Source organism: Lepisosteus platostomus, chromosome 14, assembly GCF_059453375.1.
Source record: "Lepisosteus platostomus isolate fLepPlt1 chromosome 14, fLepPlt1.hap1, whole genome shotgun sequence".
In the NCBI taxonomy this organism is placed as follows: Eukaryota; Metazoa; Chordata; class Actinopteri; order Semionotiformes; family Lepisosteidae; genus Lepisosteus; species Lepisosteus platostomus.
Window position 1 is genome coordinate 19,688,719 of NC_142624.1, and position 16,623 is coordinate 19,705,341.

The window sequence follows — 16,623 nt, forward strand, 5'->3', positions numbered from 1 at the left end:
GAGAGAAAGCAGGAGCAGGAGAGAAGCTGTATAGACACTCAGGTGGTGTGAAGTTGAGAGAGGTGAAGAGAGGTGTGAAATCATAACCTGCACATGAATAAAGAGGCTCAGAGAATATTTTACTGATATCTCCTCTTCACCGGCAGCTGATAACCCAGTTATTGATTCCATTAACAAAATCAATCCCAAACAGAGCTGTTGGACTCCCCCATCTGGCCATTTTCCGTCAGTAGATTAATCAATTCAACAATCAAGCTCCCAAGACCCTTTCCATACCCAGGAAACACAGGTCTTACCTCACCCAAGGAGAAATTCAGGCACTCCAATCGCTCCGCAATAGAGACAACATTGTTACAAACCAGTGGACAAAGGCGGCACCATTGTGGTGTGGCAAAAAGACCTATATATCAATGAAGCCTCCAGACAACATTTCGGCCTACCGTCCTCTCACACAGGATTCTACCACTAACTACCAAAAGGAAGTGGTATCCACTATCTCTCTTCTGATCAGCAATAAGGAACTCCTCCATGAGACGAACCGTCTCATCATTGGAACATCCTCAGGCATCTCAATTTTACCTCCTTCCCAAAATAATAATAAAAAAATTGCTTACACTTATATACCGCTTTTCCACAAACCAAAACCCCTGGACGCCCCCATCATCTCAGCATGCAACTGTCGCACACCTCAAATCTTAGTCTTCTTTAACAGACTTATGAGACCGTGGTTGAAGGGCTTCCTTCACATATTTTGGAAAACAATCATGCTCTCCAACTTTTTTAAACAATTTCTAGTTTCAGGGCCCAGAATGTTTCATTTTTACCATAGAAATCACATCCCTATACACCGTCATTCCCCACAACTAAGGCACACTCTGGATAAACGCACAGTGCTTGAAACACCCACCCACACTTTTCTACATCTGGCGAAATTGGTCCTCACACTGAATGACTTGTTATTCAATAACCTTTTTTACCGGCAGGTTAGTGGAGTTTCCATGGGCACCAGGATAGGATATTTTTGTCGGCTGGGTAGAAGAGTGCTTCTTCTCTTCCTACACTGGCTTTCTCCCTGACCTCTACAGGAGATACATGGATGATTGCGTTTGGTGCCGCCACACGCTCTAATGACCGGCTAGAGCACTTAATGCATCACTTCAACAACTTCCATGTTCTCCCCTGCTTTATCAACTGCCAGGGGTTCCTCTCTCCCTCACACCTGAAGAAGGCTCCACAGCCGAAACATTGTATTTCTTTTTTCCTTTTTTTCAGCATGGAATAAACCTTTACTTGTTCCTTTGCAGCCTACGCATGGTGACACATGGTGATACCTGAACAGTAGAAGTTAGCGTTTAGCACTCTGCAGTGGAAATAATGGTTCAACTGTGAAAATTACCAAGGGCAAAATTCATGGGCAAAATGTCTTTCTAGCATATGTTGTGGGAAATCGGTGTGCAACATGTGACAGTAATCGGGAAATGCATCACCAAGACCAGTGTCCTACCCTCAGCTCAGTCAGCAGGTATTTTACAACCCTTTATGACCCCCTTACTCCAACATAACACTGCAGGCATTTCATTATTCAAAGCAGGCTTCATTTTAACCAAGTCTCCAAAATAACTAGCACTCTTGGATAGGAGCTAAAAATCCATACTTTAAGGTGACTGCATTTAGAAAGTAGGCTGCATATGTTAAAATAAAGAAAAATTAGCAACTTTCACAATTTTAGTTTGACTGAGGGCTGTCCAGAAATTCAGTTTTACATCTGATGGCACTAGGAGCTGAATATAATTTATAATATTTAAATGGATCAAGATAGATTTAAGAGAGATTACAGGATAGTTTAAGAGATGAGAAGCATATTGTTCCTACTTTTTTATTAGCAAACAGAGTAGCCATCATCAAACCTATAACCTCACTTCTCTCACAGATATGCTCAGCAAGGCAGATTCTCAGACTATTACAGAATATTTTAAATCACTCTACAAAAGAAATAGAAAATGTTCTATAGTGCTCTTCTAAACTCATGTCTTATGAATAAGTTAATACAGTGGTGTGAAAAAGTAACTACACCCCATGAAAAGGTTTGTCTTTTTTTACATTTTTGGACAAAAGTATATTTGATTGTCATTTCAACAATACTGATAGATAAAGGTGATCTAATTTTTTAAAATAGCATTGAATCAGATTTTGCACTCATTTGTACTTTGTAAATCAACATAAACGCAATTTCCTTCTGTGGAAAAAGTTAGTACACCCCTAAACCCTCAACTTTATCATTGAAATGCCTAAAATTAGAATTAGGTGCACCAAAACAGGTGCAAATGATTAGAACATCATTAGAGAGTAACTTTAGGTAAAGTAAGGGCACTGCCTTATATAAACATCACAAACCTGTGGCCTGGTTTGGTCTTAGCAATTGAGGTATGTGGCTTCATCATGCCAAGATCAAAAGAGCTCCCTGAGGCCCTCATAAGAAAGACTGTTGATGTCTATGAGTTTGGAAGGGTTTTAAAGCCATTTCCAAGCAATTTGTAGTGAATCACTCCAATGTCTGAAAGATCATCTACAAATGGAGAAAATTTCAAACCACTGGCAATCTATCCAGACCAGGTAGTCCCACCAAATTCAGCCACAGAGCTGACCAAAAGATGCTGCAGGAAGTCTCCAAGAACCCCAGGATAACATCAAGGGATTTACAGGCAAGTCTTGCCTCAAAAAGAAGAATGTCTCAAAAAGAAGAAATGGAGAGTTATGGAATGGTCAAGTCAAAGCCCAGATCTTAACCCCACAGAAATGCTTGGGGGGACTTGAAGCAGGCAGTACATTGAGGAAAGCCCTCAAACACCACACAGTTGAAGGAGTTCTGTAAGGAGGAGTGGTCAAAAATCTCTCCAAGTCGATGTAGGAGACTGATCATTACAAGACAATTACAAGAAACGCCTACAAGAAGTGATTTCTGCCAAATTGGGCAACACCAGCTATTGAAGCACGGGGGTGTACTTTTTTCCACAGCAGAAATTGCATTTCTGACTTTTTTTGTTGAATAAATGATTGCAAGGAATAATTTTTATTGTTATTTGTTTAATTAGATCACATTTATCTATCAATATTGTTGAAATGAAGATCAAATATCCATAAATGCAAAGATGTTGAAAAACACACACCTTTTCATGTACTTACTTTTTCACAGCACTGTACAAAGAAAAGAATTCCTCAAAACTATCTATATACGCCCTCTAGAATTTTTATTTCAGACCTAGGTTTCATTTTTTAATGAAATCTTCAATTGACTGCAGTTTGAGAATGTAACTAAAATAGTAAATTTCTTTAAAAATATGTTGGCAAAATTCAATTCCATGAACTTTTTGCTTGCCAAATAATATTTTTCATGTTACTTATATTGATTGAAAACTAACCTGTGACCAAAGAGTATGAAATTGCTTTTGACAGTTACTTAAGAATAACAATTTTCTTGTACATTAACATTCGTCACAGTTTTTAATATCTAGGTGTAATTTTCAAAAAATGTTATGCTTTGAAAAACATTTGCTTGTGTCATTTGAATTGCTAGAAGAAAGAGTTCTTACTTCCACAGAATGCAGACTTTTAGAGCAGATGAACACCTCAAGTTGAGAGTAGACAGCCCTCAGCCCCTCGAGGCAGTGCGGTGGGATACGCTTCAACTGGGACATAAATAACAGTTATTTACTATCTTAGTATTTGCTGACTTTACTTACAGTATATGCATTTCACTGCATATGTACCAACACAGAAAGATAAGGCTATACTTTGGTGCGTAAAATAATATGCAATTAATAGCGTACATCTAAAACATGTGACTTCAATCTACCAAGAGAACAGACACTTTAAATTCTTGATCACCTTAACAGAAGATAATGAGGGTTCTTCATTAAAATAAAAGTGATGATAATTCTGTTTCCACACTCTAAAATGTGTTTAGTTTAATATGCCTCAAGAACATATACTACTATTCAATTTAGGACAAATTTGTTCTAACTTGAACACATCTAATGTGGCCAGCAATATGCAACTTGATGAAGTGTTTGAGACAATATATGCTGTGCATACCATTTTCACCCAAGAATAAACAGTATTGCTTGGGTAACAAACAGCTAGACTTTGTCTACGTGTTCTTCCAGTCATAATTTAACTCTCTTTGTCTCATGCTTTGAAATTAAATCAATAAAATGTCTTTATTGTCTTTTATTGTAAAACTATAAAGGTAGACTACAGTATAAAAAATATAAATCTGTAAATATATATAAATATATAAAATAAAGAATAAATATATAAATAAAACAATTATTTTCAAGCAATTAAAAAAAAGTTACATCCAATACAAAAATTAAACACAACAATCTATAATTCATAATCATGTAAAAACCCTAAACTACAAATGCAGTAAAAATGCAAAGATGCATAACTATGCAGATCAGATGTATGCATCTATGGGCACGTGATGGAAGTATACCAGCAGCTGCCAAAGCAATCGTCCGTCTATAGTGAGAGTCAGGAATTGGCATGGCTTTAATTACATTATCTCCAAGCTGCCCGCTCATGATAGAAGTAGAAACTGTTGAATTGCCTTAAACTGGCCTGGTGGTTGGGAAGATCAGTCACACTGTATTTTTAGTCTTTCCACACACTCCTACTTCACTTTTTTGCTCATCCTTCTCTACCAGAGTGATCTTTTTTGTTTCCCTGCCTCCAGGGTCACTTCATTCTTGTCCCTGTCTCTGCAGTGGTGAAATCCACCGAGATCAGAACAGTTCAGTCCCTTGTCACCTTACCGTGTTTCTTCAAGATAGGCTGATACCGCACCTCTGATTTCTTCAACACTGCTATTTACAGCTCTGCTCAATTACATCATTTATTTACTGGATCAACAAATCCTCACCTACACACACTATACATCACTAAATGTATCGTTCTCACTGTACTCTGAACAGACACTGTGCTTCTTATGTATTCCTGCTTCTCTTTTTAATTTAGCTTTTCATTTGTATCTTTTTTATGTTGTTCACATAGCAAAGTATTGCATATTTTGTGAAAAACCTTGAATATGGGCTGTATTCATCATTATTAATATAATTAATGGAAGTGGCCAAGATATTAATAGAAAAATAAAAGAGAAAACACATTTGGCATGATCATTGCTGAGGTGGTCACTACTCAGCATTTAACTTGTTAAATTTAATTATAATCAAGACTCCATATTTATCCTTCGCCAATGTTTGGAAAGAAGAAATTTCAGCGACCATACATTTGTTTGTTTACATACACATGTAATATGGTAGCACGATGGAGCAGTGGTTAGAACTGCTGTCTCACAGCTCTGAGGTCTCGGGTTCAATTCCTAACCTGGGGTGCTATCTATGTGGAGTTTGTATGTTCTTCCCGCATTTGTGTAAGTTTCTTTCTGGTGTTCCGGTTTTCTCACAAAGTCCAAAAACATTCTGATAGGTCAAGTGGCCTCTGGAAAAATTAGCCAAAGGTGTTAATGTGTGTGTGCCTGTGTGTCTGGCAGGGCAAACACACAGACACAAACACATTGCAGGGTATAACCTGCTTTGAGCCTGTTGCTTGCCGGGACAGGCTCAGATCCCCCCGTGACCCTGAAGTGAAAGAAGTGGTTTCAATGGACAACGCACGGATGGATATACAGGTAATACAAATTTCCCCCAGACAAGCCTATACTGTTACCTCCAGCACTTGAGTATGTCTTTTCCATGCTGGCAAAAGACATTTACCATTATCATTTTCCTATTAATTATATTCAGTATATTTAAATTCCATCAAGGCAAGTTCCCTACCATTCCAGTAAACCCTGTTTATGTATCAGAAAAAACACACAATAAGAAAGCATGAGCCTTTATCACCACAGTAGTTTTTATGAATAACCCACATTGTATAATGAAAGCATTCAGCAAAATCTGGTCTATATACAGTATGGATTATACACATTCATTTAGATGTATTATATTACAAGTCCTACTTTAGAATTATCTGGGAGTTCAACCAAGTTTAGATACTTTACCTCTAGGTATCTGAGAGACTTGAAAGGGAAGATTTTCACGGCTGACTGCAGCCTTGAACCAGGAGGGTTAAACAGCTGCATTGGAAAAAAAAAGATGTAGAAAACATTTAATAACTATACAGAAATAATAAGAACAGAAAACTCTCAAATTTAAAAGGTAAAAAACATTGATGCCAGGCACAACCTCCATTCACAAACCAACAACAAACTGTTGAACTGTGCATGGTACATGAAGTAAATCCAGTAAGCAGAAAATGTAGCACTAACACTCAAATCCAAAATTCAATAACTGATTCTAATTAAGTTTAATAATCAAATCATTCCTACAAATTTCCCCTAGAAGTCTGTCTTGAGTCAGTATTGTAACATTTTGAAGCCATCTAAAACTCAACTGACAAATTAAAAGTACATTTAACTTTAAAATTACATTATTTCATCTAACTGCAAACACCTTCCAAAGGACTTGCAAATTAAAATTGGACACTCAGTTCAATCTATCTCACAAAGTCAATAAACGGTTTATTAATACAACAACTTATAGTCATATATATTTTTTAAATAAAAAAGCCCTATATAGGATGCACTCCTACATGTATTGCTTTCAGTACAAACACTGAAAATCTCCAAATTAACAATACATACCTGAAAACATTAAATTATATTATCATAAGAGACAATGATATATATTTTTTCTTTATCTAATGTTTAATTTTCTTGCCACCCACATGAGCTTTTTCCCCTTCCTTTTTTGTTCTGTTAGTAGGACTTACAAGATTTGATTCTCTACAACACCCCATTGTAAAAAAATATGCAGGATAAATCATAACAGTAGATATTTGTTGTATTTAAAAAATACTTTAAGCTTTATAGATTTGTTTTCCAAACCAACTGCCCCCTCTGCTGGCCACATATGAGCCCTTCTGCATAGCTGTGTGAATCAACTGGAAATTAGTGTTCCTGACACGTGGCAATCCATCATATCTGTCATAATACATTTTCATACTCTTTCTCGGGTGGAAAGTCAAGTGAAAGAGTATAAAATGTACTAATGTGAAAATAATCTTTTGTTTTGTTAATGTGAGACAAAATTGAGGTAGCCCAATGATGAACATATATCTTCTATGTGATGAAGTCCAAGACATTTTATTTGCATTTTTAAAAGAACAAGTCTTGGAAGAGGTGATAATGACATTTTCTTTAAATTGTCTCAAATTTACTATTCAAATTTTTAAACATATTATCATAACACATGACGATATATGATTTTACAATGCAAAAGCTACAGCATTATTTACAAAATTCATTGCCAAATGTAAAGTACAGTAGGTGTTAAGCCGCTAAATGTATGTCAAAAAGATGGTCTCAAATTCCCAAAGGAAAAAAAACTCATAATGCATATTATTTCATCAAATAATCTTCTGACCTTATCCAAACTTTATATTTAAAGAATAAACCCAGATTTGAAACAAAAGCTTATTAAAATTATTCCAATGTTATATCTATATATATATCTAGGAGTGAGAGGCGGGAGCAGGGGACAGAAAGAGAGGCCAATCAAGAGGTGTGACTCCTCCTCCCTCCCAACCTTTGTTCTCCCGCTACTTTACCTTTGCCTACTGCCCTGTCTCTCTCACACCTGAAGAAGGCTCCACGGCCAAAACGTTGTGTTCTCTTTCTTCTTTTTTTCAGCATGGAATAAACCTATTACTTGTTCCTGTATAGAGTTATGTCATTACTGTGTCAGGAATATAAGTTGTCAATAAGGCAGATAGAAAGAGGCAGCTCAAGAACCACTTCTTCTCACAGACTAAAGAAGTGTGACATTGACTCATCATATATCAGGCATCTACTGAATATCAAAGAATGTGCTCTGTTTGCAAGTATATCTGGTTATAATATTTTACACAAAATGGTTGGGAATATTTAATAAAACTTTTTACACATTAAATATATATACAATTTTATATAATCTTTGGATATTTTGGGACTTTTGACAGCACTAACAGGTTTTCTCATAGTTTGTGTTATGCAATAAATGTTAAGATATCAGGGAGACCAGAATTTTGACAGCACATCTCTTACCTCCCATAGGTATAACTTGGGATTCTGCTAGAATAAGCAGGCAATTCACTTGTAAAATTTATTCTGTATTCTTTACTTATAAATATTAATATACACACAGTTCAAGTAGGATGAAAACTGAATTTAACTACAAAGATGAGGCTAGCAGAATACTCAAACAGAGTATCCAACTCAAGGATATCATGCAAGCTCACAACTGAAAAGAGTGAAGAGTTCAGAAAGCCAGCACATTACCTTGAGGGAGATGGTCTTCTGCAGCATGTCAAAGAGGAACTGGACCTGCAGGAGGGATGCTGTGTCTGCTGGGTGGGAGGGCAGAGCTAGGAAGCCATGTTGATGGGTCCGGGAGAGCAGGTATTGTTCAAATAGGCGAGTGAGGTGCTGGAGGCTGCTGGCCATCAGAGATAGGGTACTGGTGCCATCCAGGACAGAATCCCCTTCATATGAAACATACAGAAGTCACACAGCACCAAAACTACTAGCTCAGTCTTCACCCTTTTAGCTTGAGAACTTTCAAAAAAAGCCTATTACAAATGAGGAGTACTTTACTCTATATTTAATAAAGCACAGTACTTTATTAGCACTATTTCAACAGACTAAAATAGCGATTCCATGACAAATATAAAGTGAAGTTAAAAGTACCATTGTTTCGCAACAGGCTGGCCAGACTATGTACTAATGTTGATCCACCAGACTGGGGAGCCGCCATGCTGTGGAAGAGACACCAAAATGGTACAGGATAAAGTTAATGCTGTCAACGTTACAATACTTTTTAAGCAATACAAACTGTAAGAACAGTCACAAGGTTTCGCATTCATATGGTCTATTTCTTTCTGTCAATGTTAATTAGTGTAGAAAAAGTAAACCTGCTTACGTAGCCCTGAAATAAAAGTACTGGGAATAAGAGAGAAGATGCAGGCAACTGATCAGAATGAGACTTCCACTGCTTACAGCCTACAGCATGCGGTTTGAGCAGTGAGGCAAATTTGCATTTCATAACAAATATGGCTAGCCCCAGCTAGCTCTGTTGGTGGGGCATGAGACTCATAATCTCAGGGTAGTGGGTTTGTGTCCCGATCTGGGTGCCAGATCCTCCATGTTGGAGGTTGGGCACAAGGCTAACAACCCTATACTTTAAATAACTAATGTTACGGTTATGCATAACGGGCAAACATCCATCCATCTAACAAATATAGCAGATAAAAAAAAACAAGTTAATTCAAAAGAAGCTCCTTTGACCCCTTTAGTTAAGTTAAAATTAAAACTGTCCAACCATTCAGTTTCACTTTAAAGTAAATGCAATAAGGCAAATTGATTTGACCTGGTGCACACAAAGAACCATTTTGTACCAGGGGCTATTTCAGTATACCTGCAGTATAATACTTTCTTCTTCTTGAAGAAGGCTCCAGAGTGGAAAAGTTGTGCCCTTTTTCTTTTCAGCATGGAATAAACCTTTACTTGTTACTTTGCAGCCTACGCATGCTGACACAGTTACCTACTTGAACTTCTGCAGCATAATAACCAATTCAGAAACTCAAGATCCAAACATATCTATGCAACCTTTAAACAGATAGAAAGACTCCCAAAAACCTTCAACTGGAATGTTTTTATTTATTATTTATTTCATATTTTCTTATATAGTGCCTTGCAAAAGTATTTAGACCCTTGACCAATTCTCTCATTTTACTGAATTACAAATCTTACATTGAAATGTAGTTCTCTGTGATATTTTTACCCCTAAGCACTGAAACTTAAAATTATTTTAAGGTGACATTGTTTTTTATGTTAGAAAATATTCTTAAGAAATCTAAAAAACTGAAATATGATGAGCTTTCCTGAAATCCAAGAACAGACAAACATTGGACTGCATTACCTACAGTCAATCCTCTAAAATTAAATAATCTTGTTTCCCCTGAAAATGCTGATTTAATTAACTGCTCTGCATCAAAGGCAACATTAGTGAAACTGGATGCCTTTTATCAAAGATGAACACATTTTACTTCATAATCTCATTTAACAGGATTCTATTGTTCTATTAATGGCAACAGTGGGCACCAAAATAATCTCACAGGACCATTTTTCTAAAACAAGCTCTTTCAGTACAGACTCTGCTTCCCAGTGCACATCATTGTACTGTAATGCTTAAGTATACTTACCCTGTGGTGAGACTTCAATCTGTTACTACTTTATAGAAGATAAATAAATCAGGCTGGATTTAAAAGCAATTAATTGCTAGAACATCTGTCTGACATATAGACTCGCTTATAGAAAACTGCAAGGATACAATTGAGAAATCTTTCTTAATCAAAAATGCCATTTTTAGGTTGACTTTATAACAAGACACAAATAAAGAAAAACTCTATTTACAGATAGTAAGGACATTAAAAATTGCATTTTTATTAAGGGCTTTGTCTTTCCTCAAACTGTCACAACAACAACAAATTGGCAAAACAGTAAAACAAGCAGGTGTGCCTACTACCAGTTCAAATGTCAGTTGAGTAGTTAAAAACAAAATCAATATTTCTTTTCAATTTCTCAATAGTAGTGTAATGTTTTTATTTTGCTTCCATGTATGCCGTGGGAACACTACATTTTGCATTTTATTACGAACAACACAGGACCATCAAGATTGATATGTACCATCAGCCTGCATTTCTTCCAGCTCTGACATTACTTGCACGTAGTGGACAAAAAATGGAAATATCTGTATAAAGTCATTTAAAAGGGTGCTGGACATCCTTGTCTGTCTCATGGCATAGAGTCTACCAATGTTTGGAATTCTGCAGGAATGGAATTTTTCCATTAGGCATAATTTCAGAATATCCCATAAGATATGGCATTAACATATAGATAATGGTGTTGTGTTCATTAGATCACTGAGTGACCACACCTGTGATGTCTTTATTTTCAAAGACAGTTTCAAGAAGAAAAGAAATGCTGAAACATGGAGTGAAGATTATCACTCAGTACCATTAGGTAGTGAATAGCACTGACTTTATGTTTTGAGGTACTAAGGGCACTCAAACCAAGAAAACGCAACCCACAGCATTATGGAAACACCAGAAACCTTCACTATTGGAATCAGGCACTGAGGGCTGTAGAGTTTTTTAGGTTAATGTCAGGCATATATTCATATTGGTCGATTTGTGAAGAATATAGTGAAAAATCATTTGACACATTCATCTGCACTGGCTGCTAGTCACCTGTGCTCTTTACACCACTGGACGTGGAACACTTTTATTACCAGGTGTTTTAAAGTGGTCTGCACACAGCAACCTGACATTTATATTCTGCACTGTGGAGTTTGAAGCGGATTGGTTTTAACTAACTGCCTGCCCAGCAATTTGCAGTCACATGACCTGCTGCTGTTTGCCTGTTTTACCATGCATTTTGATTGATAATCTCTCCCCCTTGGAGTTTCATGCTGACATACAGTACACCACAGACAACATTGCTCATGAAAGAGGTTGAGCTGTCTTGGACATTGAAGTTCCTGCCAAAAGTGTTTCAACACCTTTTTCAAGTCACTTAGACTCTCTTGCCATCATTCTAGCTGTAATTGCACCAGGGCTTTTCTACATGGCCCTAAGCATGCTGAGGGGATGCTGGCTTAATGAGTACATCAGCCATACATGGACAGAAGCCCTTGCTTTCAATATACAGTACTTGTCCCTTGTTTACCCAGGTGTTTCCTTTTTACCCACTACCTGTAATTCAAAGTCTTCATTGTTCTGGTTTCAGTTGTACTCCTACTGTTGTCATTCTTTCACTGTTCACTAATCTTGAATGAGACGAATGCCTGTTCCGTCAAGAGCAGACTTTCAGACACAAGAAAAACAAGTAAAATAAACTTCCAATATTAACTTCACAACAAATTAACAATAGAAGTACAGTTGAATTATACTGTAGTTGCACAAGGCCTACAGGCCTTCTGAATTTATTTTACTTTATTTTGTCGCATCCCTCTTATTTTAAAAAGTTTAAAAAATCACGTGCTTTGTCCTGATTTGTGAATGGCGATCCTTTAAACCCAATATATCCTTTTATTGATTAGTCTTAATATGGGTTAGTCTACCATGCAGACATTTAAAGTACCAAATAAAATCAGCATATGCCGGCTACTGCATAATATATAATCGGTATAGGTACATCTAAACTTATGCACGCATGTGCTCAGGCTATTGCGTTGTGTGCAAGAATAGTAAAACTGTACTGGGGACTAGAAAGGTTATTGAACTGGACCAAAAACAAAATGCAAAAGTTTCACCAAAGAGTTTTCGTTTAATTACATTCTTCCATCATTTGTGAGACAAAATGCTTCAGTATTCCGTATTTACGGAAGCTCACAAGCACTGCCATGAAACAATCAACATACTATCCAAGGCATTGTCACCTACTCAAATTGATTCCTAGAATTAACCACCAATCGCTGATCATGTTATTTGTTTTATGCACAAAATTCCAATCGGATATTTACTTGCACTGACTATGAAGATACAGTACCACGTCATATCACACGTCTTTATCACATCAGTCCCGCATCGCATTCGTCTTCATTTACTCCAGTAAAATTCTCGTGAAATGAATGCCCCTTTAAAGTCGTCACATTTACTAATACAAAATTCGATGATAGGCTACTTACGTTCTAGCTAAAACACACAGTTCAATTTCTATGCATGAAATGTTCCTCGTTAGACAAGACTGCTCACGGTAACCTCTGAATTGTTGACATCTTGAAAATCACATGAGTCTTCACTTCCTGAATTAGCATCTAACATTTCCTCCTTAACCCTTCAAGAGGTATTCGGACCATATGTGTAGAAGAAATAAAACGCAAAACAGTAATAATAAAACAAATTAATTGTACTAGATTTACTAATTAATTCTCTGATATACTCACCATTTATTTAGCACCGTAGTATTTGGCATTATAATGTTGTTTTATTTTAAAACACCAACAAATTGTATTGTTTTTAGTCGAAAGATTAATGGCGCCCTCTCGTGGTACGGAGGGGAATTTATAAACTGAGATGTGGTAAGTGGGTAAAGTTTTGTCTTTCAAATTTGATGATGTGATGAATTCGGGTACCGTGCGGATCAATTACGTAGATACAAATATTAAGATTAACACAAAGAGTGTTTAGATTTTTTAGGTAATATTGTTTGAATTACCATAGAATGAATACAACCGGCAAACTATTTAATTATATTATAATTTAATATTCAATAACTCAGTATAAACAGGGAGTTTGCTCTCGAGATTTCAGTGCAAAGAGGTTTCTTTAACTTGAATGTATGTGTATTCAGAGATTTCCTCAATACATTTTGTAAGAGAACGTAAAACAGGATTTAAGGGACTACAAATTATGTACCATCATCTCAAGTGTGTATAATAACTAAAAGATCGAAAGATTTATCTTATGCTCTTTTGCGCTGCCATGAATGATTACAATGCATAAATACAACATTTCAGAAAGAGATATCCCATCATGACATGTGCATCCATATAAAAACAGTTATGGTAAGAGTCACTGTGATCTGGAGTCAATCCCAGAAACGTGTATTATTAAGGAGCAGTGGGAAGAATTTATCTTCTTTATTAGAAATGACAATATAAATTAAAACAGAACTTGAGATTTTAAAATTGAATCATTCTCAACATTTCTCATTAATGGATGTCATCAGCAGTACAAGGACGGTACTGGTTCGAGAGAAACTCTGGACTTTTTTAGCATTCTTTTTGCAAGGCATCATTTCTCAGGACTCTGTGGTCTGATGGTTAACACAACTGCCTCCCAGTACTTGGATTCTGGGTTCAATCCTGGGTTGAGACATGTTATGCGTAGAATTTGCATGTCTTTCCTTTGTCTGCTTGGCTTCTCTCCAGGCACTGTGGTTTCCTCCCACCTTCCAAAGACATGCAGGTTAAGTTTGATCAGGATTCACCCAGTTTCTATTGACCAACAGAATATGCTTTAAAATGTACAAGATACATTGATATAAGCTTTTATAAAGAGCATGCATAGAAAGCTAATGGATCCAGAAACATAACTTTGAAAGTATGCTAGTAATTATCACTATGGTGACGACACAAGAGACACGATATACCTCCCCAAAAAGTTAAATTTGGTCACAGTCAGTGTAGGAGGTTTAAGATGGTGGCAACTACCACTTAAGAACATAAGGCCATAAGAAAGATTACAATCGAGAGGAAGACACACGAAGAATGCCAAAATACTAACGTCAACCACTTAACTGGGTAGCTTGGGGCTCTTTGGCTAAGGATCTGCACCTGTGGCTGGAAGATTGCCGGTTTGTATCCCACAGCTGGAAGAAGAATCCTACTCCGTGGGACCCCTGAGCAAGGCCCTTAACCCAACTGCTCCAGGGGCGGCATATAAATGGCTGACCCTGCACTCTGATCCCAAGCTTCTCTCCCCGTCTGTGTGTCTCATGGAGAGCAAGATGGGGTATGTGAAAAGACAAATTCCTAATACAAGAAATTGTATATGGCCAGTGAAGTGATCTTATCTTGTTCCTAAGAACATACCACATATTCTGAGTTTTAAATGCATTTCAATGTGCAGTAGTCTCCACTTTTGTTCCGTGGTCAGTGTTTCACTGTTCATTTTGAAGAAGCCCACTGCATTGATTTTGTCAATGCCTTTGAGGAATATGTATCAGTTTCCCTTTATAATCTTCTCTGTTCAGGAATAAAAAGTTTCAGTTCTTTCAGCCTGTCGGTGTACAATGTTCCTTGCGTCCTTGAATTCATCTGGTTGTTCTTCTCCCAAGTGATTCCAGAGCAGCAATGTTTTATTGCAACATGGCGACCAAAAGTGTAAACAATTTTATAAATGACATCTAACTAGTGGATTACATAGTTTTAACATTCTGCTCTTTAAGAACTGTAAGAAGGGTGTCTAATTATAGGTAGACTATGAGTTTGATTTTGATGATTGTTTTGTCTCTTAGTTTCTCCATTAATCGGCTGAAAAGTTTTCTTCATGGTACAACACTACAAAGAGATATCTCAGAAGACTTCTGCAACAGACATTCAAATTGATCTGTGTGTATTCACAGAACTAGAACAGAAAGACTTCTTGAAACCACTGTAAGTTTTATAACAAAATAAAACAACAGTAGTCATTTAATTCCTGTACCTTTTGAATGAGATTAAAACTAATCATGAAGAGGCTCCTCTAAGTACCCATGTACCTGCTTAAGAGAACAGAAAATTCTGGTTCTTTAAACAGAAATATATAAAAAGTTGAACATTGAACAAATCTCTCTACAATTCTGAACTACAACACTCAACACCAGAATTGATGCTTGGTATTTCAGAGCCACTTCTGGACCCTTGGAAACACAGGGCTCTCTGAGTGTAATTGCGAAATATTGTTCCAACCACCACCTTAAAAGCACCGATACGGTTTCTCTCATTAGTTACTTCAAATCCAAGTTGTAATCTTACCAGTTGACAGCACTGTGCTTGAATTCCAATCCAATGCCCTTTAATGGGCAAGTACTAAAAAACGTAACTGAAATTTTTTTAATTGTTTTTTTTTCTAGTGTATTTTGTCTCAAATAACACAATTACATAACTTTTTTCAAAACTGTGTGTTTATTTTCCATTTTACAAACTGTATCCCACAGGATACGGTGCCCATTTGGGGTATACATCCGAACTGTTTTTGGCAACTGCTCACATAGTCAAAAGAACCATAAAACCATTAAAACTCACTTCTTTTTCTGTATTTCATTAAAAAATATAAAATCTTACCAAACATGAAATACACCCTTGTCCCGACTTGCTTTGTAGTTTAAAAAATTACAACTGGTGTTAAAACTTAAAACTTACAAGTTACTCTAGTGTTAAAATATTTATCATATAAAAACCCCAATTAATTTGGGCCCAAAATTGCAACAGTTCATTGTTTGTTTAATATCGGTACTATGGACCCGTCCTTATGTTCAACAGTATCTCATTGAAGATGGAAGCTCCGGAAGCAGTTGCGTGCATTTTATCCAGTGACAATGCAAAGCCTCACATTACACCTCTCACACATGATGGAGGTCTGTCCATCTCCCTTTCACAGACAGGATGGGTAGTGGCTGTTTCCATCATAGCACATTTCATCTATAGGCCGTGGGACCTTTTTGCTGCTTGACAACCCTCACTGGTGCATCATTCTCATTTCCTAGGGAAGGCCGGCCTCTTTTTTGCTTTTCTGGATAGATGAGACCTTTGGCAACATCTATCCTGAAGGCCTTTAGTTTCTTCAGCTTTACTGGACCAATTGCTGTTGCATCACGCCGATAGAGCAACCATGCATTATTGACAGCAATGTCTATCAGTTGCCAGAATATGCAAAGGTACCACCATTGGGACTTGGCTGTAGTGCGATATAATGCAATCATCATGTCAGCCAAGTCCACACCTCCCATGTGATGTATGTATTTTGCCACAATCTGTGGGC

The 16,623-nt window shown here is 36.8% G+C and overlaps 1 protein-coding gene across 1 annotated transcript in view; it reads right to left on the reverse strand.

Moving 5' to 3' along the window:
- Nucleotides 1–12,942, reverse strand: part of stk11ip (serine/threonine kinase 11 interacting protein) — a 49,918-nt gene extending 36,976 nt beyond the window's left edge. Inside the window, exons 1-5 of the mRNA XM_088607393.1 lie at nucleotides 12,786–12,942; nucleotides 8,786–8,853; nucleotides 8,378–8,580; nucleotides 6,062–6,136; nucleotides 3,591–3,686 (exon numbers count right to left, since the gene is read on the reverse strand). Coding sequence (XP_088463519.1) covers nucleotides 3,591–3,686; nucleotides 6,062–6,136; nucleotides 8,378–8,580; nucleotides 8,786–8,852 — 441 coding nt within the window. The 5' untranslated portion in view covers nucleotide 8,853; nucleotides 12,786–12,942. The remainder of the gene's footprint in view (nucleotides 1–3,590; nucleotides 3,687–6,061; nucleotides 6,137–8,377; nucleotides 8,581–8,785; nucleotides 8,854–12,785) is intronic.
- Nucleotides 12,943–16,623: the final 3,681 nt, after the last annotated feature.